General features: G+C 40.7%; 1 protein-coding gene across 1 annotated transcript; it reads left to right on the top strand.

Moving 5' to 3' along the window:
* Positions 1-404: 404 nt before the first annotated feature.
* Positions 405-23,616, top strand: bcl2l1 (BCL2 like 1). Its single transcript, XM_026331451.1, has 3 exons — positions 405-560; positions 4,398-5,110; positions 22,287-23,616. The coding sequence occupies exons 2-3, from the start codon at positions 4,556-4,558 to the stop codon at positions 22,428-22,430; spliced, it is 699 nt and encodes a 232-aa protein (XP_026187236.1). The 5' UTR covers positions 405-560; positions 4,398-4,555; the 3' UTR covers positions 22,431-23,616.
* Positions 23,617-27,176: the final 3,560 nt, after the last annotated feature.

Below are 27,176 nucleotides of genomic sequence, written 5' to 3'. Positions count from 1 at the left end.
GCAACATTTTGGGGTAACAAAGGTTACCATGGCGACCTCTCACATCCTTTGTTTGGGCAGCTAAAGTGGAAAGATGTCTGACAGCTGCTGCTTGGACTTCTGTTAAGAAAATGCCATGTTATTAATCCGTAAACCTGTAAGTAGATAGGCGGACAGTGAGGAATGTGATAGTCGGACTCACTTAAATGATGAACGCAGGGGTCACAGCATCAAAACTAGCGGACTTTTTAGCCTGTTAGCGCTAACATTAGCCAGACAATGCTAACGCTACTAGCTAACGTTTGCTCTCGTGTCAAATCAGCGAAAAGACTACATTTTTCTCCATAATGCGTCTTTCGCAGGGTCTCCATGCTGGTTGAAGCTGTCATCAGTGTGGCAGGCTGGCATGGTGGAGTTACGTAGGGAACGTAGCTGTGGGCGGATCTGTGGTAGCCGGTAGCTGGGCTAGCTGAGCTCCGTCGGTGTTAGCCGGGGCAAGCTAGCAATGACGGGTAGGATTATTCCAGCAGGGGTCTGGATTTTTAGCCATCAGACATGATTTTATGGAGACCATCCTACAAGTAAGAGCTTCTGGTTAATTTGGGAATGTGTTTCTGATGCTTGTGTGTTAACTGTTGGTGAATTTACGTGAGAAGTAACAGTAAAAGGTGGATTTTCCCCTGAATCCAGCTAGAGGAAGGAGGTCGACAGATTTGGAAGAATACAGGAAACTATTTTGTTCCCTGTTGCTTTTATCCGTCAAATTGCATTGTGTTTGATGCACAGTATATTTGTAGACTGCACTGAATGTTTTTTTCCCCACATAAAATTCACCTTTCTTGGTTTGAGGTCTACAAATGTGCGACTACACTAAGACCGTGTAAGCTGCATGACAGTGACAGCCATCTTCAGCAGCCACCTACTCTAAGGCTGGAGCAGGCGGAGCCGTGTCTGCGTCTCTCATGCTTGGCTTAAAAATCAGTTTTCTATTGCATATTCTTAGTTTGATGAAGTCTGTTCATAGCTGGGGCAACGGGTGGTGTTGTAAAGTGGAATTTTTTAAAATGCAGTGTGATTACAGGTCTTAAAGGGGTGGTAACAGTGGCTTGTGGTGCCTTCAAGTGCCCCTGCTAAGCCTGCTCATTCCTTTAATAAATGAAATGAGAGAAATATGCTTTTGATGGGAAATAGTAGGAATGGTTGTTGAGTAAATCAACAACAAACCGAATAATTTTAAAACTAACTGCCCTGACAGGATAGAGAAAGGAAGTGCACCGGTCTTGTCATTTGTATTTTAGCTAATGCACAAAACAAAAGAAGCTCTGTGAAAGATCAAATGTAAACAAACAGCACAGACACACACCCCACACTAGTAAGTCATGTACACAGAGTTAACATTACATAGCATTATATACATCAGAGTCTGTAACTGATCCACACATTGTTTAATTACAGCCCGTAGTGTAGGCCAGACAGCATTATAATTTCCTCCCAGACTGTATTACTCTATGGAGTTGTGTGATATGTGGAGGCTTGTGTTTAAAGCCAGTAGAAAGGAGGATTCTCGACGCGATCGTGATGCAGATATTCGGATTCTTCTGAAGCCATTGTGTTACGTAATATCAAGGGGCTGGGCGTGTAAGCAGCGGACGGGGAGACGTGGGAGGATACGTGCAAACACACACTCCTTCACGCAAAGTGGGTATTTTACATTCTTTTAGATTTTGACAGCTTTTTCACTAACGGAGCGACAGACAGACTTAACAGATTTGGGACATTTGGCAGAAAGAAGCTGTGAACCAACCGAGGGTAACTTCATGTGATTTTGCTCAGCACAGCTGGTAAGACTCGTATTAGTCTTCGAATCTGCTATAGTGGGTTTTATTTCAGAGATGACTAGTAAAATGAAATGTTTTGTCGATGTATTTACATCGGTAAACAGACGGAGCTGGCGTACAGTACAGTAGCCTACAGAGGCAGTATAGTATCGTAACTTATCCTCAGCTGGTTTATCTGCAAGTTAGAGTCCAGACTCCAACATAACAAACACGACACAGTCTCCAGTCTGCTTTATTTGAGTTAATATTTGAGCGAGCCTCATGGCAGATGTTGCGTTCAGGTGCTACATTTCGTTGCGATTCGCTGGTATTTCGGTAGAAGCTGTGTGGTGTTTACATCAGTGCTGTGCTATTAAAACGCGAGCCACGTGTTGGGAGCATGGGACCATGTGGCCATTGTAAACATTGCTGCCTTCTGGGTCTTTATCTGCTGTAATACTTTCTGTTTCTTTAGCGTCTAATTATAGTCGAAATGTTCTGCTGTGCGCATATTCTTTAAAAATGAAAAGTTGAACGTTTTTTTTTTTGGTCTTAATAAAACCGCGGCTGTTTGCTTGTTGGACCAGGAGCCAGTAGAACCCGTATCGGACTTGTTTTGTGCAGTTGAGAAGAGTAGCTATTGTATGTGTGATGTAGTGTCACTAACACTATTTGCATGGAGCTTCCTCCCAACTGCCTGGCACAGTAATTATTAGGTCCGACCACTTATCAGTTTAAATGTCAATATTGTTATTAGAAAAGGTCATGTTCCCACATGATAACCAGTAGGCAGTTTGGGATCATCAGCAGGTCATGTTCCTCTCATATCTTTGTGTATGCCTGGCTGCCTACACCAGTTTAGGCTGAGAGAATGGCTTCATCAGATGCCTGCTCTCTCATATGTTCTTTTGTCTGAGGGATGTAGGACCATCTACATCACTGGCTGCAGCATTTGGATATACAGCTTGAGCAAAGTCATTTTTTACTATACATCTTAGTGATTTTGCCAATATGTTTTTAGAAGTGTTTGTTTCTAAAGCAGCAGTTTTTGTTTTTTTGTTTTTTGTTTTTTTTCTAGAGGTTTTCAGCTAATTTATTTATCATTTGGTCTTTGAAATATTGGCAAATGGTAAAAATTGCCCAAAGTGATTTAATCAGATGTCTTGTTTACCTGGAAAACCATTCAAACCTTAATAATGATGATAATAATAATGGTGTTTTCCATAATTGTTTGTCAAAATAGTTGATTTCCTTTTAATTGATTTATCATGTAAGGTGTTGCTGTTCCCTTTTGATGATTGTTAATCAAAGCTAAAGTGCACCAACAATTTAGCAATCACTACATCACTGGGTTTAACAACCTAGTATTTAACAGGTGTCAGGAGGCGTTAAGAGAATCACATAACTACTAAACAGCTTGTCCATATCTCTTTCTGTATTAAGGACTATATTTGTATATACATGTGTTTATTATAGCATTGTAATCCTTCAGTTTTTGGCTTCTGACTTTATGCTTTTAATTTGGAATAATGGTATTTTACAATTACATACTTGTGTATCTATAACCAGTAGATTAATAAAACTGTGTTCCCCACAAGATACCAGGGGTCAGGTTGACCCCATCATACGAGATTGCTCAGTGCTTAATCTCTTAACACAAGAGTTCAGATGTGGTTTCATACATCAACACTAAACCACCAAATTTACTCAAGATATTCTCAAATATTCTGAGTAGTTTCTGGCTTTGAGTTTAGTAAATGTTTAGTGCATTCTTACACTGGAACCTACACTACACTGTCAGCAAAAGGAAATTAACTTATTTGGATTTCTTTTTTTGGTCATTGAAGCATTAATGCAACAGCTCATTCTAACACCAGGTTAATAAAAACAAAAGTATCTGTATTTGAGATGGTAAATAATGGCAGCTACTATGTGGGCAAAGTCATCTTAAAATAATCATGCTGTATTTAAGAATGAGATTCATGCTTTCATAGAAAAGCATAGTAGTGCTTGCAGCAGTGATGTAAAACCATGAGGATAATTCATGTAATAATGCATTCACACTACCCTCCAACACAATAATGAAATGATAATGAAATAAGTTGTTGGATGCTGGAAATGTCAGAGAAAAGTCCGTTTCCTATGTAGACTCAAGGACAGGCTCATCACTGTGGCATATGCAGATCTGTGTGTGTAATGGTGACAGAGACAACTGGAGCAGAGACGAGCTGCGTAAAAACTCAGACTGGAGGTCAGAGCACACCGAGTAGGAGATGGTCACTGTCTGCATGGACCAGACTGTCCCTCTGGTCTCCCTTCACCTAAATCTCACCTTCCTCACACCACCCCTTCCTTTGTCTCGTCTGTCTCACACACACGCTTGCTCTACTACTGTCTCTTTAATATAACTGCCATCTGCTCTATATTTTATGGCCCAATTAGAGAGATGCACTTTGACCCTACCTGTCCAAATTTAATTTGAAAGTCTACAGCAATCCATGCACGCCAGCCCTTCTTCAAATACATATACACACATACACATAATCACAGCATACTTATAGGCTATCCAGACTTTGACCTTTCATTGTTGTCTTTCTACAGGGCCTGAGCTGATTTGTCAGCCCTGTGTAGGTTTGGTTTTCACCACCCAAGTGTCCTCTGGATGTCAGCTGACCATGGTGGTCTGAAGAGAGCAAGGCTTAATCAAGAGAGGAGCAGAGACGGACTGGAGTGAAAAGAAAAGCATATTTAAAAACAAAATGTCTCAAAACAGGGAACTGGTGGTTTTCTACATAAAATATAAACTCTCCCAGAGAAACTATCCTCTCATCTACATAGAACTCAATGAGCAACAGAACAGGACTGATGGGGGAGAGGCTGAGTCAGGTGAGGAACAGCGGATAGCAACGCATGCCAACGGGACTTTTAATGGCACAAGTCCTGGGACCCCCCCAGCGTCCCCGCTGCGACAAGAACATTTGCAGTCCACGGCAAGCCTGGATGCAGTGAAAGAGGCCCTCCGGGACTCAGCCAACGAGTTTGAGCTACGATACGCCCGTGCTTTCAGCGATCTGCACAACCAGCTGCATATCACGCCAGCCACGGCCTACCAAAGCTTCGAGAGTGTGATGGATGAAGTGTTCCGGGACGGTGTCAACTGGGGTCGCATCATAGGGCTTTTTGCATTCGGCGGGGCTCTGTGTGTCGAGTGTGTGGAGAAGGAGATGAGTCCACTGGTGGGCAGGATTGTGGAGTGGATGACCCTCTACCTGGACAACCACATTGAGCCCTGGATCCAAAGCCAGGGAGGATGGGTGAGTCTCACACACACAGAAACACTTAAGCATACAAAGGAAAAAAGTGTTTGAGTGCCATCAGTGTTATAGCTTACTGTTTGCTTGTATTGACCCTTTCATATTACGTCCCTGCAACATTATATGGTGCAATTTTGTGCAAAAGAAAAACTGAGGCTGTGTAGATCGAAACAGGAGTCCTGACTGCATTTTAATAGTTTTATTTCTCGAAATGTGTATCCATGCTACATGGTTTTGTTTTTGGTTCTGTTGGCTGTCTGAGAGGTGATTCTCCAGCAGTGTTACTGTTAAGACCTGATTTCTTCAAGGGTGTCGATATGCGTCATGTGTCTGTTGGTTGGCTGTGTTTTTCTAAACAAAGAGGCCTGATTATCTGCTTGGACTGACCTTTAGTGATACTATATCAACGGTGGTGAGTTGTATCTCACTAAGACAAGAAAATCCAGAGCAGTTTTATTTCATTATAGATTTTGTGACTTGGCTTATACAGGTCAAAGATAAGCCAGCATGCATACATTTCGAATGTATCAGCCTTCACGAGATTGTAACCTGGCACAAGGGTGGGGTTGGCTCTGCCACTGGCAGAGAAGAAAAGACTTCAGGTTAGATATAATAGTGTAGGAAAAAGGCAGCACATGGTATTTAAAAACATCTGTGCTTAGAAGCAATAAAAACAGAATGTTTGTGTGGTCAGCAGCTGGTTCAGCTGTTCTTTAATTGATCAGCAGTATGGAGCCCAGTGAGCTGAATCGAAGTGGGAGCTTAACAGGCTACATTAGGGCTTTGTATCTGTCTGTAGCCTGCCTGCCTGGGGATCGAAGTTCTCTCATCACAGTGTGGGATATAGTCCAGAGCTTTTACAGATAGCCCTTTGTTTTACTCTGGTCAGTTGATTGGCTCTGTGCTTTGTTTTTTTCCTCTCAGTCTCGTTTTTTGCTCCTGCCGTGTCCTCTCTTCTGTTATCTTCTTTACCAAGACACCTGGGAAAAGATGAAACCTTTGTTTTATTTTTCTGGGGTCAGCTTTAAAATAAGCCTGTCCTGGTACTGACAGACCCCGTGTGTGTGAGTGCGTGAACTGTTCCAGGACAGTTAAGGTCAGCTTTTCCTTTGTGCTGGCCATTTGATGGTTTGAAGGAGAGTGGCAGTGAGAGGAGGGGCTGCTTATATTCACTGCAGTGCTGTATAACACCAGGTCAAAGGTTGATCCTATGGAAAACTAAAATCCCATTGGCTAAACAGTATACCCCTAAGAAAATCTAATCATGGCTGTGCTGAAACCTGGTGATAACATGAAGGACGGCATTGGGGAGGATAAGATTAAAAAAATCAGGTGACAGGATATATGTGAAAGCTTTGCAACATAGTTTGACCCCAACTTTCAAAGATTTCCACGAAATCCTTTGGGCAGCTAAAATCTCAGATAATGAAAATTGGAAGGTCTAAAAACATTTAGCACATTCAGGGTAAAAACAGATCAACCATGAGGAGTAATCGAAATCTCTTCCTGGCCATATTTTTATCATCAGTGTCAGCGCAGCGTAATTAACACATCTGTCATGTGCGGTTGATTTCATATAGCCATAATGATGTAGGCACCCACACACAGTCTCTCAAACACAAAAACATTTACACAATTGTACAGGATGGTTTGCTTAGCAACAAGTGTGGCTAACGACAGCAGTGAACATGCTGTAGCTGCATGTGATTAGTAACTTGCATGCCACTACCACTTGGAGAAGTGAATGACTTCATGAGAAATACTGAATGGATCAGCACGCAGACAGTGCCTTCTGCTATGGTTTCACTTCTCCTGCTTTTCTTGAGCACATGATGCCACTTCCTTCCCTTTTAAGCTTTATATGATTCACTTTTATTTTGTTGATTCAATTGCCTGGTGTTTGTAGAAACAGCTTTGTCTTGTCATACTCCCTGTTAGTTATTCATAGAGAGAGACACTACGCAGGTGTGGTTCTGAGGTGAAGTGTGTATTATAGAATATACACTTAAGTAGGTGGTTTACCGCTGGAGTCTTAATTCGTCTCATTACTCTTTCCCCTCTCTGTCACAATAAAAATTTCTTTTTGTGGTTTGACTGTTCAAAACAAACCTGCATGTTCCCCGAAATGTACCAGAGCCTCTCTGTAAACCCACAAGAGACTTTGATGTTTTTCTTTCTTTCTGTCCTTTATTTCCCTCTTTCTTCCTTCGTTCGCTCCCCTGATGCCTCCTCACAGGGATGAAGCACACAGCCGTTGGCAGATGTGGGAACCTGAGTATAGCTGTGAGGCAGGTGTGCCCTTAGTGTTAGCTGATGAAATATTAGTGTGTTCTTAGCAGCAGCAAGGTCACTTTCTCTTTCACTCAGCAATCACTCTGTCTCATGATCTTATGTTCCAAATATTGAAATATTTGTTGTTTTAATGAATTATTATAGGAACAAATGATTGGAAGTCAAAAGTTTGTTCGCAGGTGATATTCGGACAATGGAAAAATATAAGTCTTTTGAAACTAGTCTTGTCTCACTGTTGATGCAGCTCAGTAGTGTTTTCCAAAATTTGGGAGTTTTATATTATTTGTGGTTGTTTAAGCTTTATGTAAGTTTTAAGACAAGGATCATGCTCTTGCAAAGCTATTGTTCTCTTTAACCACTGCCACATAAACAGTCCTGCACATAAACACACACAGTGAAGCAGTCTTTTGGGCTGAGCTTGTTGAATAGTTGAGGTGACAATTAAAATTTGAAAAGTGAAAGGTGTTTTGCACAGCACAACACCTTGTGCTGTCATACACACTGATAAAACCTCAGCCTAAATGATCCCACTGGAGCTTATTTTGGAGCTTCCACTGTCCAAGATGCACATATTTGATAGTAGTTTGGGATGTGGGGTAAATAATCTCAAGCAGATTCTCCCTCCACAGCCTATAGTTTTTAAAGATGCTCAGGAGTAAAGCCATATATTGTCAGATAATAAACCTCTTTGGCAGGCAGTAGAGGTAGAGACAGTGCCATCAACCTAATAATGCTGTTTCCAACAGAGCAGACGATCGCAGTGATTACTCAGTGGAGATTGAGCTGCCTCAGGGTGGGGGTATGGGGTTATTACCAATTATAGATGAATAATATCACGACCTGCTACTGGGGAAACAATGTTTTTTTCCCTCTGACAGACTAATAAAGGCTAAACGTATTTAGAAAAACCACGCTGCCGCAGTCTGGGAATCTTAGCTGGAGCTGGATGGGAGTCAGGGAGGGTTCCAGTAGAGAAAAGACAGGGGGAAAAAAGACCATCAATCCCATTGTTCTGCATTGTGCTGTTGATTGGTCTCAGTAAGGTCAAGGAAAATGTAACTACAGCAAATATGTCCACACATTTTTTTTTTAGCCTGTCTTTTATCACCTCTGCCACATATGGCTGTATGTTTATGTTGTTATGCCATTTTAGTATAGTAGTTAAGTGATGAATCTGGTAGTATTTTATATATTTGGCAGTTAACAATTCCCATGAAAAGACCAGTGTCATAAACACTTTTTCAATGGCTCCATCCGATATACGCTGTCCTGAAATACACAATGGAGCACCAGATGTTTTGTTTTATCTGGGTAAAACGGTCCCAAGAAATTCTCTTAAGGGATGTTTCCTACAAAACTCATTGCCGGCCCAACTGTTAAATTGCTGTCTTTTTAAAAATTTCAAAATACATTGTCATTACCAGAATCTTTAGTACTGGATGGAGGAAGTCAAACAGTATTTGGAGATGGAACAACATGTGTTTTGACTTTTTCATGAGTTGTTGACAATACCAAACATGGGATATTGTAACAAACTGTGTTTATCTATATGTGTGATAATGAATGCTGGCTGTACTGTCAAGAGGGTTGGACACTGAGGCTGTAATTAAAGACTGATGGAGGGTAAGTCCATTTACTTGTTTTGACAAGGGAAACACCTGAGCTTCCTTTGTGCCATTCTCCTTGGCAGACTTATTTACTCCCTCTTTCACCCTCCCTCTCTCTAGCTCACTCCCTTTCTCTTTCTCGGTGTAATTAACATGCACATAGGATAGGCAGTTAGATCCACAGAGTCGTCTGTCAGGCTGCCCTATCGGAGAAGAGCAGGAAATCTCACCCTTGGGATCTATCCAGCCCGCCTCTGTCTCGATCTCTGTAGTCTTTAGCCTTCATCTTCTATACATCGCTCCCTCAGCTTTTCTCCCATGTCCTTCCATCTCCTCTACATACACACCTCCCCCCACCACCAATCGATTTTTGTCCCTTATTTTTCATTGCATACCTCCCATCCTCCCCCCCCTTCCTGCTCTGTTCATCACTTTTTAGCTCCTTTATTCCTGCCCTTCTCTACCCTTCCTCCCCCTTCTTTCCTACCTTTCATCTCTGTTTCTTCATCCCACCACCCATCTATCTCTACTGTTTCTTCCAATATATAGTGGCTAAACATAATACAAAGCAGATATGCTACCACATGCCTTGTCATTCTTTTTCGCATGTACCTGGTTTATTGCTCACCCCCGATGTTTGTGGATGAAAAACAGACACGCGGACATCGCCTGTCACATCGTCATCATAGCAATCGATCAACTCTGACTTGGTCCCTGCTCACTACCACCATACCTCCACTCTAACCCCTGCGGCTGCCACCATTCCTTCATCTTTCCCTTCATCCCTCTTTTCCTCCATCCTCATCCCTCTCCCGCTCCATCCTCCTGCTCTTCCTTTATTGCTACTGGCTCACGTATGGCTAATTGAGGGAGACGGTTTTTGCTTTCCTCGTTTTGTTTTAGGGACATTGTTTTGCTCATCAAGAAAAGTTTCATCAGTGTGTGCTTGTTTGTAATCACATACATAAGTTGTTGTCTCATACATTTGAGCAATGTATTCTATGGTTGTGCGCTGCAGAGTGGAGCTGGGCGGCGCGGTCATGTGACTACCTCAAACAAAGGACCTGTGGCCACATACACACAAACAGGAATTTGTTTTACTGGCTTTTTAGTTGTGCCCACAGGTGTGTCGTCATTTTGCAGACAAAGCGATTACTGAAAAGGATGCACCGATCTAAATGCGACTTTGTCATTGTCTCATTCTTTAACTTGTGACACACAAAAACCCCACACACAGACAATGCTTCTGCAAGCTCTTTTTGCATTGGATCAATGGTGGGCACTTTTGTTTGAGCACCCTCAATAAACGCCTCTGTGCGGTGGGTGGCTGTATGCAGATTGATCTTTAAATGGTTTCATATGAATGTAGCTGCTCAACCGTGGATGGGTTGTTTTTGTATGCATGTGTTTAAGCTCAAGTGTTATTATTTCATTTTTGTGTGTGTTTGGTCTCAGTTGTGATCACAGCTTGAAAATAGCAGTAAACAGATTGTATGATTCACTTGCCTCCAGGTTTATGACAAGAACATCAGGGACATGTCGCATGTTTTCACGTTCACATTTCAGGTGTGTGCCTTTAAGCAGAGGGACTTAACCAGTTAATTTTTGTGTGGTTCCAGGAGGCGACTACATGTTCATGTTTGATGAATATTGTGCAGTAAACATTCCTGCAAGAATTGCAAGAATGACTTCTGCTCTATTTACATGTTGCAAACTAGTGCAAAGGATATTAGGAACAAAGTGACACAAAACTATACACAGCTAGTCCAGTGTAGCCTGAATGAAAATTTGCCATCAATTTATTGTGATTGATACTTAAGAAAAACTGTGTATTTTGAATATGTTAAGAATTCAAGGTTAGGACGCAAGGAATATTTAACCAATTTAACACCAAAGTGAGTTTATAGCCACTCTGGTCAGTTTTATTTGTGTAATAACTGAAAGAGCAGGACTTTAGACAGCAGCTTCCCTCTGCGTGTGTTTACAGTTTCTGTCAGAACATCTTTTAGTCTTGTGAGAAAGATGACCTGTAGCCCTAGAGCATGGCATACAGTCAAAAAGACACAGCAGAGAGAGACTGATACAGTCTCTAATGACTAGGTTTGCAGCATTTAGACCACATCTGAATTTCTTCACCTGGCTTTGTGTTTTCCCTACAAACTATTTATGTATACATAAATGTGTGTGTCGATACTGCCAGCAATCTGCAGAGCTGGTGCTGTTACAGCAGCTTTGGTAGATATCAGACTTCCATTGTAGTGCAGCATTAAAGACAAGGCTTGAGAGGCAGATGCAGATGGCAAGAAAGCCAGACGGAGAGGAAGATGAAGGTGGTGACTCAGCTAGATGAGGATGCAGTATGCAGGTCAACAGCTTATAGTGCATGTATGGTGTGGTTTGGTTTGTGGGTGGTATACATTTCTGTATGAGAAGCTTACATGTTGTATGAACAGAACAGCTGTATGTTTGCGGAGCAGAGCGAAAATTCTTCATTTGGTTGCCTACATGCTGCTCCACTTCTCCGAGGCTTAGTGGTGAAATCAGGTCACGAGCAAGTCTACCCCCCACCCCAATCTCCCATCTTCTTCTGTCTGCTTGTCCCCTTATTTTTACCTCCTTGCTCTGGCTCTCATCCCTACACATTCTCCTGCAATATTCTTATTTTTCTCCCGCTTTCATGCAGCTGAGGGCAAAGCCGAAGTATCAGCTTGCATCCCTCTCCTCTCTGGGTGAATTCCTATCCTTCTTTTTATATCTGTCTTCTTTTCTTCTGTTTCTCTCTCTCTGCACTCATATCTGCGATCAGATTATGAAGCATATCATGGGATTAATGAGACTTATGGCATGTATTAAAATGAGAGAGCCGAGGGATGGATAGAGAGGGTTGATGAGTATTTCATGGTGATGCTGCAACCAATCTCATATCACACAAGGACTAAATGATGATAAAGAGTATTAAGGCCATGATTATTATGTTCGTCATAGTCTTGTTTGAATGGCCAAGGGGCTAAGCAGTAATAATAAACTATATCTTCAGTAGCTCTGCAATAGGATAGAGGTATAATAGAAAGAAAAAATGGACTTGTGCATGGCCTATAGATATTCTGCTGAAGTGATTCTGGGGAATTTGTTTATTTCATGTCCTCAAATTTTGTGAAAATGTGCAGTTATAAATGGGAGGTGTAGCTTCAAGGAAATTTGTCACTGAGCCTCACTGCAGCCACTTATTTCTCTTTCAAAATACTTTTCCCCTCATGGCTTTCATCCTTTTCATTTTCCAATTGTTTTGTCTGTTTTTCCACTGTCTCTTTCTCCCTTGTTCTTTTGTTCTAGTTTCCTCTTTTTTTTTTTCCTTCTTGTTCTCTCAATTTTTGTTTCTCCCGCTTCCAGACAGATGGCAGGTCTTATGGTGTCTGGGTAGGAAGATGGCCTATACTGCTGAAGACATCCAGTCTCACTTTGCTTCAGCTACCTCTCTGTTCTTCTGTAGCTTAAACCTACTTAAACAGGTGCTCTCTCTCTTTCTCTCTCTCTCCCTCTCTCTCTCTCTCTCTCTCTCTCTCAGGTGTGTGTGTGTGTGTGTGTGTGTGTGTGTACTTGTATGTGTGTGTAATTGTGTGTATTTGTTGACAGAATGGGGTTTTGGGGGATGAAGCAGCCCCAAGAGTGAGGCAGGGAACAGATTGGAGTCTGAACTTCTATGTCCTGACTCATTAATCTTGTCTTTAATTCATAGCCTCACTGCCGGCTCAACATGTGCACATACACTCACATAAGGCCTGCTCCAAAGTCCAAAATGAGAATACCTACAGACACTCGCATCCTGGCACAAACACTGGCAAGCATCACAACTTATTTTTTACAGCTTGGACATGATCCATTACACTTCAAACCAGTTCTCTTGTCACCCTGATCCACCCTCTCAATGCATCTAAAAGCACTGATCTCATGCTTTGGGTGGCAGTGATCAAGCCAAGAGCATAATGTTAACAAGAGTGCGAAATAGCCTAACAACTGACAGGCAAAGACAAAGTTTGATTCTTCTGTATACCTAGGGCTGCTGCCTGGCAGCCTGTCGTTTTAAATGTCATTTTTTCTTACTCCAACCAGTACTTAGGAAAAATGGGTAGAGAGGAACCACAGTGAATAGTTAAATGTAAAACAGCTACATAAGTAATGGAAAATAGAATTCCTGCTGTATGAAACAAGCACATTTTTTATCCATCCCGATCTGGATGGATGAACTCTTCTTCAGGGATCAGTAACTTTAATAGGTATTTGTCATATTTTCCTGTGTTTGCATTTTTTCTCTTTTTTGACTGTTAGCTTGTGCAGTCTTATATTTTGGACAAGTTCCCCATCATTCTTGTTTTTCATCTGGACTTTGCCCTTATTATTATCTAGTGTCACTAGCTCAAGTAGAATTTGTTGAGCTTTCATACTTGCTACTAAAAGGGAATTTCCTAAATGGTAAAAATGTAAGATTTGACTTTTGCTGTGGGCTCATAGTGTGCAGAAAAACCTTCCTAAGATAGCCTGTAGCCCTAATAAAAGAATCAGAAAATATTTAGAAGTCTGCCTGACTCCTTTGCTGCTGAAAATGCCATGACAGTTTTTGATAAGGATGAATAAGGGCCGGAAGGCATTGAGGAGGAGCAGGAAGAGATGGAACTTGTGAAGACGATGAGGAGATTGATAAGAAATGAGGAACAGGCACTTGCATTGTTTTTTTTTTTTTTTTTTTTTTTTTTTTTTTTTTTGTAACTGGCCAAATATTTGATGCTATAAAGACTACAACTGACATCATGCAACCCCCTAGGCCTCAAGAATAATACAGCTAGTAGTGGCGATTATGAATACAGTAATTATAATCATGTGATGGTGATGACAATGTTGAAGGTTATGATGTGTTTTAACAGTCCATTATATTTTCTTATAGGTCATGTTGAGACTGACATAAGCACTGTGTGGGGAAAATATCCCCCTAATTAATTTGAATGAAAACAGAGTTCCTAAATACAAGTATTTGGATGCTTTGTTCAGTAACTTATAGAAACATCTTTCTGAGCAATTCAACTTTCAGGCCTCTGTGGGTATGTCTTTGTGTAAGTGACTTTGGGCAGTTTATCCCATTCTGTTTCTTCTGTGAACTTCTGTGAACATCTTCATGTCTGTCCGCAGATGATCTTCTGTTCTACAGGTTCACATCTGAGCTTTGACAGAGACTGAGTCATTCAATCCATTTATTCTAGTGTTGCCTTGGCCATATGCTTTGGGTCATCATTATGCTTAAAGGTAAACCTTACCATCAGCCACTCTGGAACAGGTGGGCAGTGGGTTTTTGGTGACTACACTTACCAAGGCCCTTCTTGCCTGTCCACTTGGACAGCTGGTCCCATTTGTGTTAGTCTACTTCCTCTGGTCGTTTATTTGAATCTTGGAAGATAATAGAATGTTTCCTAAATCTGAATGGGTCACTGATTCACATATGGGCAATTTGTCACAATGAAAGCCAGAGATCATAGCATAAGAAAACACGTTCACTTACTGTGCTTGAACCTTAATCCGCACTGTTTGCTTATTTGACGTCATCTTTGTTCACCACGAGAACATCCTGTCAACTCATAGGTATTTCATCAGATGCACTTTACTCAATAAACAAAAACACATGATGCGTTATGTTTGAAACTGAACTCTGGCCCAAGGGTGCATTGCAGAGCACATAAGCGTGACCATACAGTGTTTGCGTGTACACATCCAAACTTTACAGGAAGTGTTGCTCAGTTTGACACAGAACCATTTTTAAATGAGCCAGTACCTCCTCCTTGTGACTGACTGACCAGCAGGTTTTGGGTTCATTGGCTTCTTGCTAACTCTTGATTTAACAATGATTCTGCTTCCCCTTTTTCTACAACACCGCATATGTTTAGATCCTTCTTGCTTTTGGGGTTTTAATCTATTTTGTTTAAGGTTTATGCTAATAAATGTGCATAAACATGAAAATCTAGCACTCAGAGGATTCTTGAGAAACAGTTTTTATAATGTCTTAGATGTAGAGGGGAAAAGGACAACAAAAGCCCTCCCTTTCCTGGTCATTCAGTGACTGGGTAGATGACTCAAGACACATGACTCTGCTCACTCATTCATTCAAGTAACAAACTGTACATTGATAAAAAGATATGCCCTTCATGTCACAATTGCATCATAGGAAGCTTAAAACATTCTTATGGTAGTGAAGGTCTGTACCTCAGACAGTTTCACTGAGGTAAGGGTGGCATTGGAGACTGGGTCTTGAAAACAACGTTCAGTGCAGACTTTAATTATTTCAGCACTTATGTGTTTTCTGTTGTTCAGGCTCTGTGGTGAGTCTCTGCTTTAATGTGAGTCGGTTCACATTTTAACACACATTGCCCACACTGCAAGGGTTCAAAGGTTACTGCACATTTGGCTTATAAATATAGTAGCCACAAGGTATTAAGAACCTAATGATTGGATCATAGTTGCAAGTTGTCATTTAGATTTAGAAATAATAGAAATAGCTCAATCTTCAGTTGGGTTCTCTAACAAAATGCTGTGGACTGATTAAACTTTTTGAAATACTTAAGGTCTGCATACAGCCAGATTGATGATTCTGCTCATCCCTTTAAGCCAAAAAGGTAGAGATAAATGTTTTTAAAAGCTAAAACCACCACACCAAACACCAAAGCTTGTCCAAATTTCTGTCTCATCATAGAAAATAATTTGTTTTCTTGTTTGTCACTTTCCCTTTGCACCTGGTTAGCAACAGAACTTGACTGCTACAGTTCCCGTAACTTTCCACTTTAACCTGTGTGCTCATTTCTAAATACACTTTGTGGATGGGGCTGGTTCAAAGCTGGTTGATCTAGATTGTTTTGCCAAGTCATTGCTATTCAGAGGGAGTGCTGGAGGCATGTACACACACAGACAAGAGGCCCTTATGTGTGAGAGTGTATGTGTGTGTCCAGAGGAAAGAGTCTTTGTCAGCTTTCTATTAAGAACCTTCCAGTTAGTGACACTGAATTTTGTGGACTCTTCACTGCATGTGTATAGCACCTACATTGTTCTTTCTACCATCAGCACTGTTTCGTTACTGTCACCGTATCTACGTGTTTCAGCCACTTTCCAGCCGTCTGAAGGTTGTGGACCTTGCCTGTTGAAAGCAAGCTGTCAGGATCAGATGTTGCACAGATCACAGTACTCTGTATTTAGAATTGTATTTGGGTGTACAGCTGAACTTCAAAATACAGAAGATCCTTAATCACATAGACACTAGTGCTGATTATTATTGTTTTCAATTAAGTTGTTGATTATTTTTTGATTACACAGTTCATCTTTTGGTGCATGTAATGTCACAGAGATGTTTTAGTTAAGCCTCGCTGATGCTAGATTTTAGTTTTTATAATTCTGTTTTTATTGCATCATGACAATGTTCAAGACAGCTATCATGATATCAATCACAATCCTCTCGGGGAGGGAGAAAAAAAGAAAAATCTTGTGAGGGTGGAGGAGGGATTAAGTGATCTTTGCACAGGGAAGAGTGTAGAAAACACACACTCCTCCTTATACACATTTATTGTGTATAAGGGAAATCCACATCTAATATGTGTTACATAGAAACAACCCTCATCCAATAGGCCCCATCCCCTCTAGATTATGTCCCTTCGATCACTGGGCAAATAGTTTATCAAGACTGTCTTAAACTGCCATAAAACATCCTTTTGTTTGGGCATTGAGGTGTTTCATTGGTTATTGTAGCAACTTTTTCTTAAATTTAGTTAAACGGTATGTATCTTCTTGCTCGGAAAAGAGCTTAAACTAATATCAGAAATATTTTGAACTCCGAAAGTAGTGCATTTAACATAAGGGGAAATATCTTTTTTGCTTTTGCACTTGTCAATCGTACTAGTTACTGAAGACAGTTTGATTGGTGTGTCTTAACCTTTTGGGTCATTTTTAAATTTCTAAAACATTTAAGGAACTTAGATTTTTCTGCTCTTCTCACCCTGCCTGCTACATACAGCTTGACATAATCATTGCACGTGACAAACACCGTGTACTGTTTTAAGTTAGTAAATTTCATTCAGTCCAGGTTCCTTTTTTCATAAAAAGATGTGAGGTGTTAATCAACATTGTGGGAGTGTGTGTGTGCCTGCAATAGCTCACATAGTGGGGAGCGAATCCTTGAGCTGCTCTTTTATAGCGCTTGTCTACCTTAACGGATAAAGCTCCTTACAGTTTTTACCTCATTCACCTTTTTACACACAAGGACACTTTACCCACTACCTGAGCCACAGGTGTCTCATATCCTTCAATGTGATTTATGGGAAATTTTAGGGTGAGGACTTGGTTTAAGGTTCCTGTTTGGTAAGGGTCAGTATAAGTGTTAGGATTTTGCAAGTAGTGTTTACAGTTAAGTCTAGAGTAAGTCTCCAGGAAATGAATGTAAAGGCCCCATTAGGAGAGAAAACAAATGTAAGTATGTGTGCACTGGTTGTGGTCAGAGGGTTTCACCATCAGGGGATTTGACTGTTGCAGCTTGTTATGGTGCAACAGTGGAGCAACCAACAAGTCAGGGCTGATGAATGGGAGGCTACTGCTAATGATCGTTAAAATCCTCCTTTCGCCACATGTAGCATTGGGCCATTTATCAGTCACAAAGGTGGACCAACACGCCCTGACATACCCGCATACATCACACGCACTAATCAGCTGCTTCTTGGTAGCTGTGGCAACCAACTGCAGTATCTTCCTCCCTGTACCACTTTGCAATTTCTATCCCTTTCTCTCTTTTATATCCAACCTTTTCCTTTCATGAACTAATCCTTCTCTCATCCTTTCCCCCCTCCTTTGCTAACAACGAAAGAGAAAGTTAAAGACGTAGAAAAGCAGTAAGAGAAAACACCGAGATGAGGCCTGAAAGCACCCTGCTGGCCGCTGCCTAGCACCTGATTTCCTGTGGGAACAGAGCAGAGATAAAGAAATAAAGGCATGACCGTGTGAAAGGAAAAGGAAGAGAGCAGATAAAGACAGGGTTTACCTGCTAGGTGGGAGTGGGAGAGATCGAGCATATCAAACAACAGCACTTCCTTGATATGTGCCTAGTGATCTGACTGGTAATGCTGATAAAGAAATACAGCAGGACCCCCTCAGGCATTCTGTTAATGGTACCATATTTCCTGAGTTAAGAAAGTTGAAACAGAAGCATGATTCTTTTTCTCATGAATTATGTATACAGATTCACAGGTGTAGAACAGGAATTGACAGATGCTTTTTATAGAATAAATATATAAAGTACAATGGTGTGACCATAGCTACTTGGTATCATTGCTGCCACGAGTAGAAAGGTTAGATTGCAGTATTGTATAGTGTCCTTTTAAATATGTCAACAAATAGTTAAGAAGCCTCTCATATTGTATTTTAGGATGGTAAGTCACTGTTTGCAGTTATTACAAAAGCCACAAAAATGTCAGAGTATCACAGATTGCGGTTCAGCATGAGGACAGAGCAGAACGTTGTAGGACAGATGCATTTTTGTCTCTTCCCTTGTTCATGACAAGAAATGAGGAAGAAAGTAGTCTGTCAGGTTGTCAGAGGTTTAAAGGACATTCTGTATTTTGTTATCAACATATATGATAAAAACACATCACTTCAGCCACTGATCATGGCCACTGTAGTTTATTTTGAGTCAGTCTCACATATATAATCCTGATGCCTGAGACCTAGTGAGATGGGAGTGAGTATACAAATGAAGATATTAGTGATATTGAATTTTGCACAAAATCTGTGCATGTCTGACCCCTACCACAAAATGAATACACCATTTCATGATGTATTCCCTGTCCACTGAAAGGTAACATGCCCTGACATATCGCTCACTCAGGTATCAGTCATCACATTTTGTTCTCTACACCCACATTCCTCACATTGTTGTGGAAGGGATAGGCTGGGGTCAGACTGCCCCTTTATTAAGGAACACTTAAGAAGCTGCTGTGAATCACTGACTCGTGTTACATAATGTACACACTATGTAATCACACTACGTCATTATTTACTTAGTACCAATTATCCATCCCCTGTGATTAATTCCACCTGCCTTAATGCAGCACAGTGGCCATTATGCTTAAAAGCAGCTTTGCTTTAGTACAGTTTTCAACCCAACCCATTGTTACACACACACACACTCTGTGGTCTGTTTTGGTCCCATCTATCTATCAGTGTAGTCATGTGTAGCATAATGTGCACTGATGGTTAGCTTTAGTTTAATGACTAGCAAGAAAGCCCATCTTTCCTAAAAATGTTCCAGACCAGGAAGTCAAGGTAAGTTTGAAGGTAAATATTTACGGTTCCTTGGCAGCTTCCTCTCATACAGACAGTTCACAGACTCTCGTTTTGATTCCTCAGTCGACCGAGTTCTCACTTTGTGTGAATTTTGTTAGAGGGGCGGCCGGGCTTGGAGTGAAACTCCCAAACCTGTTGGGTCTGTTCCAGTCCCTTAGTTCCTACTTAACTGAAACCATTGACTTAACCCACATGCAAAAGCTTCTCTTGAATACTTTTTCACTGAGTTTGCAAAGTGTTTTAGAGAAGTGTGTGTGATCGTTTATAGCTAAATCATGAATGAAATGAAAAGAGCTACTGTGGGACCAGATTGGCTTACTCAGAGCCCACAAACTGCCCTGCACAACTAGAGAGGGAAGGACTGCTTTAGGCAGTGTCAAAACAGTTCTGCACAAAACAAACAGAGTTACTGACAAATGGTAAACCTAGCTATTACCTTTTAAAGTCTTAAATAAAAATAGTGATTTATTAGTGTTTACTAGATCAGCTTTAAATTTAAAAACAAATTGTCAGGTCTACTGTTAAAGACTTGGTTGTGATAAAGAGCTGTGGAAAAAAACTCAGTAAAGTAAGCCTGATAGAAAACATGCAAATCATCTTGTTACTGTAAGAGGTTTAACACTTGTTATATGTATGTTAGTTTTGTTATGGCACATGTACTGAGCTACCAGTCAGTTCCTGGTAAAGGTCGTGGCTCTCTTCTCAGGAGTGAGGTCATCACTGTGCTGTGTCCCTCCCCCTTATCTTCCACCACCACGCTTGCATCCTGCACATTCTTAGAAATATTACCCACAAAGCTAAGATTCATTTCCTCAGAACCTGATGCAGTATCATACTGCAGTAGACATGCGAAAGTGTACCGCACCAATGCTGTACATGTATTATTTATAAGTCATCCTTTAACTGTGTAGTCTCATTGTTGGCAAGTTTCCTAAGGATCTGGGCACCAGTGAGTTTCATTGTTACGGTTTTATTCTGTATTTGCATTAGCCCATTGGTGATGACAAAGTGGGCGTGAAAGGATTCCACACTTCTGTAATCAAACTAAAATCTCATGACTAAAACTCTTGGAATGGCTCAGGAATGATAACCGTCATCCTCGACGCTGCTCTTCTTCCCTTTGTCTCTGTCAACCGGTCCAGTCACTTTCACTTCATGTTATATCACTCATATATGTCTAACCTCTGAGATTATCTAAAAATGCTGCTCACTGGTGGGTTTTCTTCAGCAATCCCGGACCTTAGGGGCCTTCCCAGCAGCCCTGCATTAGGGCCCTGAGGAGATGTTGGACATGCTGTTTAATTTCCTTATCGATCCGGTCAATATCGAAACTCATTAAAATGCAGAGATTGACTTCATGAGAGGGAGACTGAAATCCCAGTTGGATATTAGATCATTCTCTGAGGATTGTCTTGACTAACATCTTTCGTGCAAACAGACATCTCCTTGAATGGTGATCTCTTCCATTGCTTTGAAATATTACACACTGTAGATTGACTCTCAGAACAAAATGTATTACCCCTGTTTTTGGTCTGGTAAATGACTAATGTCTGGGCAGCGCTGATTAAAACTTAATAGTTATTGACTCATTTTCTGCTGATGCACATTTATATTAAAGACACACATCATGTATGCACTCAATTTAATATTTCAATCTCTGGATTAAAATGGAGGTTCTGCCCTTGTCATGGTGGGTTGTGTTTACTTTTTGTTTTCTTCAGTGACTGTACGGAGGGTTAATTCTGTGATGACTTTCTCTGGATTAGTCAACTCAAGTTGAGTCAAGAGGTCAGGGTTAGGTTCAGAGTTCTCTAAATCCACTACCTATTATTATTATTATTATTATCATCATTATTATTATTACTGATGCAATAATATCCCTTATTTTAATACTCTGTTTCTAGCATCAACACATCACCTCCTCTCCTATTTGCATTCTTTCTGTGTTTCACTGCTTTTCTCGTCCTTTTGCCCTCTTCTTCCTGTTTCTTTCTCATCAGAGTTTCCAGTAAGCCCCCCCTCACCCCCCACACCTCCATCTCCATAACAGAACCTCTGTCCCGCCTGTTGAATCCACCTCTGACTAAGAATCAGACATCCGAGTTAGTCACTTGACAGATTAGCGGCTCATGGTGTGATCTTAGGAACAGCATTAGCCTCGCAAATTATGTTTACTGAGGTGAAGCGCTCACACTTTTGAACAACATGAACCTCATGTTGGTGACTCAGGAGGCCATGTCCAGTTCAGCTGATCTGCTGCTGCTTGTATATGAGATTTGAGCCTGACTGGCGCCTCCCTGTGGTCCATAATCAGGCCTGCTTCTGCAGCTGATTTCCAGGAAATGATTTCAGAGGGCGGTAATACAGACTTGGCAATCTGAAGACAACGGTGTGAAAGAATGTTAGCAGCAATAATGGTCCTGCAGGGATCCACCGCAAAACCGATGGGGAGGTCTGGAAACGGAGGGTGGAAAATATTTAAAGCGAGCAGTGCCGTCACTGTCGGTTGTAGGTCTGGATTTAATGATGTGGATTTTTCCTTTAATCAGTAAGATCTTGTTATTACTGTGCACAACATCAATGCAGGTGGCTTTTGGGGCTTTTGCTGGCTGTAATGGTGCCTTACCTGTGTGATTGCTGTGGTGGATGGAAATTTCCACATGTCGTGTGGGTTGTGACAGTCACCCAACTGTGGGTGTCGCAGCAGCCATCTGCATGTATGAGGCATAAGGACCTTTATATAAGGGAATCCACCTGACTCTCTAAACCTGTATGTGGCTTTTTTTGTTTTGACTGGGGAGTTTTGGGAAGTGTGCAAGTTCTTTCATATTTGAATTCATCTCATTTTGTCAGCAGCAAATACCTCAGTGTTAACCCTTTCCTCTCACTTTCCTCTTCTCCTTTCCTGTGTCTTTTAGGAGCACTTTGCTGAAATCTTTGGGCAGGATGCAGCAGCAGAGAGCAGGAGGTCCCAAGAGAATTTCAAGAAGTGGCTGCTGGCAGGGATGACGCTGGTGACTGGGGTCGTGGTGGGTTCACTTATTGCCCAGAAACGCCTGTGAAGGGGAGACACCTGCCTTCTTCACCACCCTCAACGTGCACACCACAAAACCGAAAATGAAGGTCCCGTTTGTATTGTCAGAACTGCTTATGATGTTTACTTTTTTTTTCTCTGACTGGAAATCCTTAAGTTGCTGAACATTTGAGAACGAGATACACAAAAAGAATTGCTAGTATTCACATGTTCACCTTATTCTATTCTGATGACAAACCTGGTTATAAAGAGAGAAATATAAGACTTCATTCACTGGACATGTTCTTTTCTTACCTTTCCTACATGTTTATTTTTCCTCCTATATGTGTGTATATGTGTGTAGTTTTAACAAATTTTTGTTTTTCATTTCCACCTCAAACGAAGCCGTATCTGTTTCCAGTTTTTAATTAATCAGCACCTGTATGATTAAAAGTTTCACTGTTGTGGGGCCTGGGCTGCTCTACATGTCCTGTATTAAGGCTTGTTTTCTTGCAAGTCCCTAGACACACAGCTCTACATTTGCTTTGGATGTGCCATATGGAGAGTGAAAGCAGGGGAGGATGTAGCACCTGCCCCTGAACAGCTTCTGTAGTTCCCATTTCCTGCCAGCCATCCTGATCTGCAGCACCTACGCTATACCACAATAACCCCTGACTCCATACACAGTCAGGGGTACCACTGGTTTATCTCACTCTGTCCTTCATGCCTGTTGGTTTCATATGAGTGGTAAATGAAAAGGTGCTTAACAGATTTTAGTTAACCAAACATAGGAGTCTAAAAAAGCGATGTTTGGTTTTGGATTAGTGAATATTAAAACCTGCTCCTGCTGATCTGTGCTCTGTGCTCATACTTGGCCTTGGGGTGATTCTTTTTGTGTTTAGTCAGTCTGGTGACTGCCAGACCACCGCATGTGTGGCAAGTTCTCGGAATTGGTGTAACTGCAGCTCATACGTACATCTCAGACCCTCTATGTTTACCACACAGTAGCTAAAGAAAGCAGAAAATACTGTAGCAACACATACAACAAAGCAGTCACGGTTCTCTGAGTGTTTCTGTGACAACTAGTCACAGGTGACTCAAAGAACTTAGGCAGCTTGAAAAATTCTTAGTCTTATGGGTTGGATAAAGAACTGTCATGTTGGTAACACCTTAACCTTCACGCATCCATTTAGCATTTGTAAACAATACAAAGACAATTAAACAATATAAAATCATTGTATTTTCTTCATGTATTTGTCAGCAATTATAACTTTTACTGTAAGACAATGCAGCAATTCTTGTATACACAGCTAATGAATTACAATATAGCACAGCCTGTTTAAATGATATACACTCAGCTGGCAATGTATTAGGTACACCTAGCAAAAACTAGCGGAATCTAATCCAGCAGGCCTGCCATGGGGTCTCCTTCATAAAGCTGATAATGTTCAGTTTTTGTTCAGACTGTTTTAGAGCAGTTGATTCAGGTATACAGCCATTTTGGAAAATACTTTGGAACTGTACCATTTTATGCAGACAGATGTTTCTATTATTCTGTGTGCAACATCTGTCTGTATAATGCAGATCAGTGTCTGGACAAAAACATAACGTGTTACACATCATCCATCGGCACATGGTTTCAGGGCTTATTGTTGACCTCAGAAATAATAATTCCTTTCTGGGTCCAATATTGATATTTAACATAAGCATAGAAACCTGAATAGAACCCCATTATTTTTTTTCTATTTGTGATCAAGATACATAGAGACTGGGAAATATTTCAGTGGAACAAATTAACTCAGCTGTGCTCTCTAGTGGGCGAACTAACATCGATACCGTCTCAATATTAGCTCAGTTTGGTATTTCTGCAGTTTCTTATTTATCGGTGAACAAACTAAATTCAAATGGGTCTGGTGTATATGTCAGTCTGTCTTTCATTATCTGTTCTGATGCTCTGCAGCAGAAGTTATAATTGCAAAAAAATGTACAGATAAACACATTTAAATCTTTGTCTGATTACAACTACAGCAAAGGGAGATCAAAATCCCAGTTTGATGCTAGATCAATACTGTTACTGTTGAATTATTGTCATTTATCCTTAAAAAACTTCTCAGATGTGAGCAGTTACTGCTTTTCACATCATGATATAATAAGAAACTCAACAGCTTTGGGTTTTAGACTGACAAGCATTTGCTGGTGCCCCTTAGTTACTGGGAAACAGGGACAGACACTTTTCATCATTTTGTGACATTTTATGGACTGAACATTTATTAGACTAAGAAAAATATGAGTCACAATTCACGAATCAAATAAATTTTTTTATTAACTGGTACAAGCTGGCAAGGGTTATAATAGAGTCCATCATTGTCACTGATCATTTTGTAATGAAAATCCTAATCATGTGCTGCAATGTACGAACAGAAATGTACTAATCCAATAGTCATTCCTTATGTTGTGGCCATTAGTCAGGTGGCTGTCCCATGGTTAACACAGGCTTCATCTTATTACCAGAGGAACATCACAGCCTTTTGCCAGTTTATGTAGCAGATTCATAAAGCTGCTGCCTTCAAGGTAGAAATGCAGTTGTGCGTCACAAGTTGAGTTCAATTTGATAAGAAATGTGTCATATTGTGTCTCTTTCCCAAATCAGCAACTGTCAGTAGCTGTGGGAGCGTAAAACTAGATGCTCAAACCTTCATATCTCATCTTGCTCTCACTCCGAGTTATCCATGCATTGCTCTCACAGCCCCATCCCCTCCCCCCTCCTCCCTAGACACTTCTAATCTGTCAAATCTCCATCCATCTCCTCCTCTTTCCGTCTCCATTGAGTTCCACCTCTTCCTCTGTGGTCCCCCAGCTGTCACTGCACCTAGTCACGTGTGTCAGTTACAGCTGGCCCACCTGCTATTTCACATAAACACACCTGGGTGCACGCACAGCTTTGTAATGTACACACCTGTCAGTCAGAGTTGAGGAGAAGGAGAGCAGGTCTTTGTTTCTTTCCATCATTAAAGTAAAGCTTTGTTTGTCGCCTGGCGCTTCATGCACCGACAACTGGCAACTTGATTAATTTACTGGGAAGGGAGGGGGGGGGGGTGTTCCTCCCCATCCCCAGTCTCTTCCACCGGCTGCAAATTTGATCTTCCAAATAATGTCTCCAGCTAAGAACAATATGTTCTGGTGTGTTATAGGAGCACCATAATGTAGAGCACAAGTCCCTCTTCCATCAAACAAGAGTTCACACATTAGATTCAACCATGTGGAAGCACAGAGAGTGAACAGTAAGAAAAAAAAAAAGAAAATCTGGATTTACCTGTGATGCATCCATCACTACATTGTCAGTGCAGCTGCGTCTCCATCTTATAAGCAGGACTTTCTTCATCATTGTCGAGTTTTGCTTCTTTTCATCCTCACAGTTCACACAACCATACGTTTAGGAACATTTACGTACATGGGTATCTCTTTATAAAGCAGTGATGATTCCCTTTGAAAGAAATGTTTCACCAAATACAAAAACTGCATTGACTGTTGATGAGTGTCGCTCTCTAAATGCTTGTGTCTGAGTATCTTATTAGTCAAGATCCGCTCTCATACATTCCAGTACAGTATATATATATTTTTCTAGTGTATCCCTCAACAAGAAGCTGCTCGCAAGCTTTTCTGTGCTTTCTGGGCCCTTAAACAAGTTCCCTTTCCTAAACATTGTGCATTTGTGTGTGTGTGAGTGTGTGTGTGTGTGAGAGAGAGAGAGAGAGGGTGTGCATGCGTGAATTTCTGTCTGGCAAAATGTTCCTGAAGTAGGCACAAATGAAGAACGTGTGAGAGCACTGACACGACCCTATATATAGATATATATATATATATATCTATATATATATATATGCTAGTTATTTAAACCGATTAGAATAGTACATTAGCTTAGTAACATATTTAAATAAAACAAAAGTGATGGCTTTTCAACTTTATTTATATTTGGTGTAAAAAGCAAAACAGTGCCCCTTCAAATGGCCTTAAAGTCCATTTTGCATTGATGTTCATTGGCATTTGTTGTGTTATTTTTCTGATTATTGGACTGCTACTAGATACAAAGTTGTAAACAGAGGGTGAGAATAGGATTAAAGATCATAACCATGTCCAAGGGTCTCTGTGTGTATTAGAATGACATTGTGAATTTGCAATTACACTGCACCTAATAAAACCCCTAATGGAAGATGTACCGAGTCCGTGTTGTCTTGGACAGTGGATGCACGTGTAAAAAGCGTGCATGAATGAAAAGCTTGCCCATTAAGTCAAATATTCAAACAACTTCCAGCAGTCTGAAAAAAAAAAATTTCATTGCTCAGCTGTTGGGAGAAAAATGGGAGTGTATAAAAAAAAAAAAAGATTTTATTAAAACTAACATAAGGGAGAATTGATTAAAGATGAAGTTTATCTTTTAACAGTTTAGTTTCAATTTCTCCAAAAACATTATTCAAGCTCTGCTAACCTCAGTGTCTAGTGCATAACTAGAAAAAGGGTGTTTGACATGAGAAAGAGGATGACTCATTTTAAGAGTCTGCCAGAGTACACATACTTCAGAGCCATTAACTACAGTACCTGAGTAAATGGACTAAAATGTAATAAAATTAAACTGAAAGATAAGGATTTGTCAGGAGCTTATTGAAAATTCAGTGATGTTAAACTCTTCAAATGCTCAGACTGAATTACTTCTTCGTATTTAAACAAAGATGGTCACGTGTGCTATGATCATTATAGTAGCTCACTATATTTTACTTCATGTAATAAAAGAGGTGGA

The sequence above is a fragment of the Mastacembelus armatus genome, chromosome 7 (genome assembly GCF_900324485.2).
Source record: "Mastacembelus armatus chromosome 7, fMasArm1.2, whole genome shotgun sequence".
In the NCBI taxonomy this organism is placed as follows: domain Eukaryota; kingdom Metazoa; phylum Chordata; class Actinopteri; order Synbranchiformes; family Mastacembelidae; genus Mastacembelus; species Mastacembelus armatus.
The sequence above is the reverse complement of the archived record's forward strand: the minus strand, read 5'-3'. Positions and strand labels throughout refer to the sequence as shown.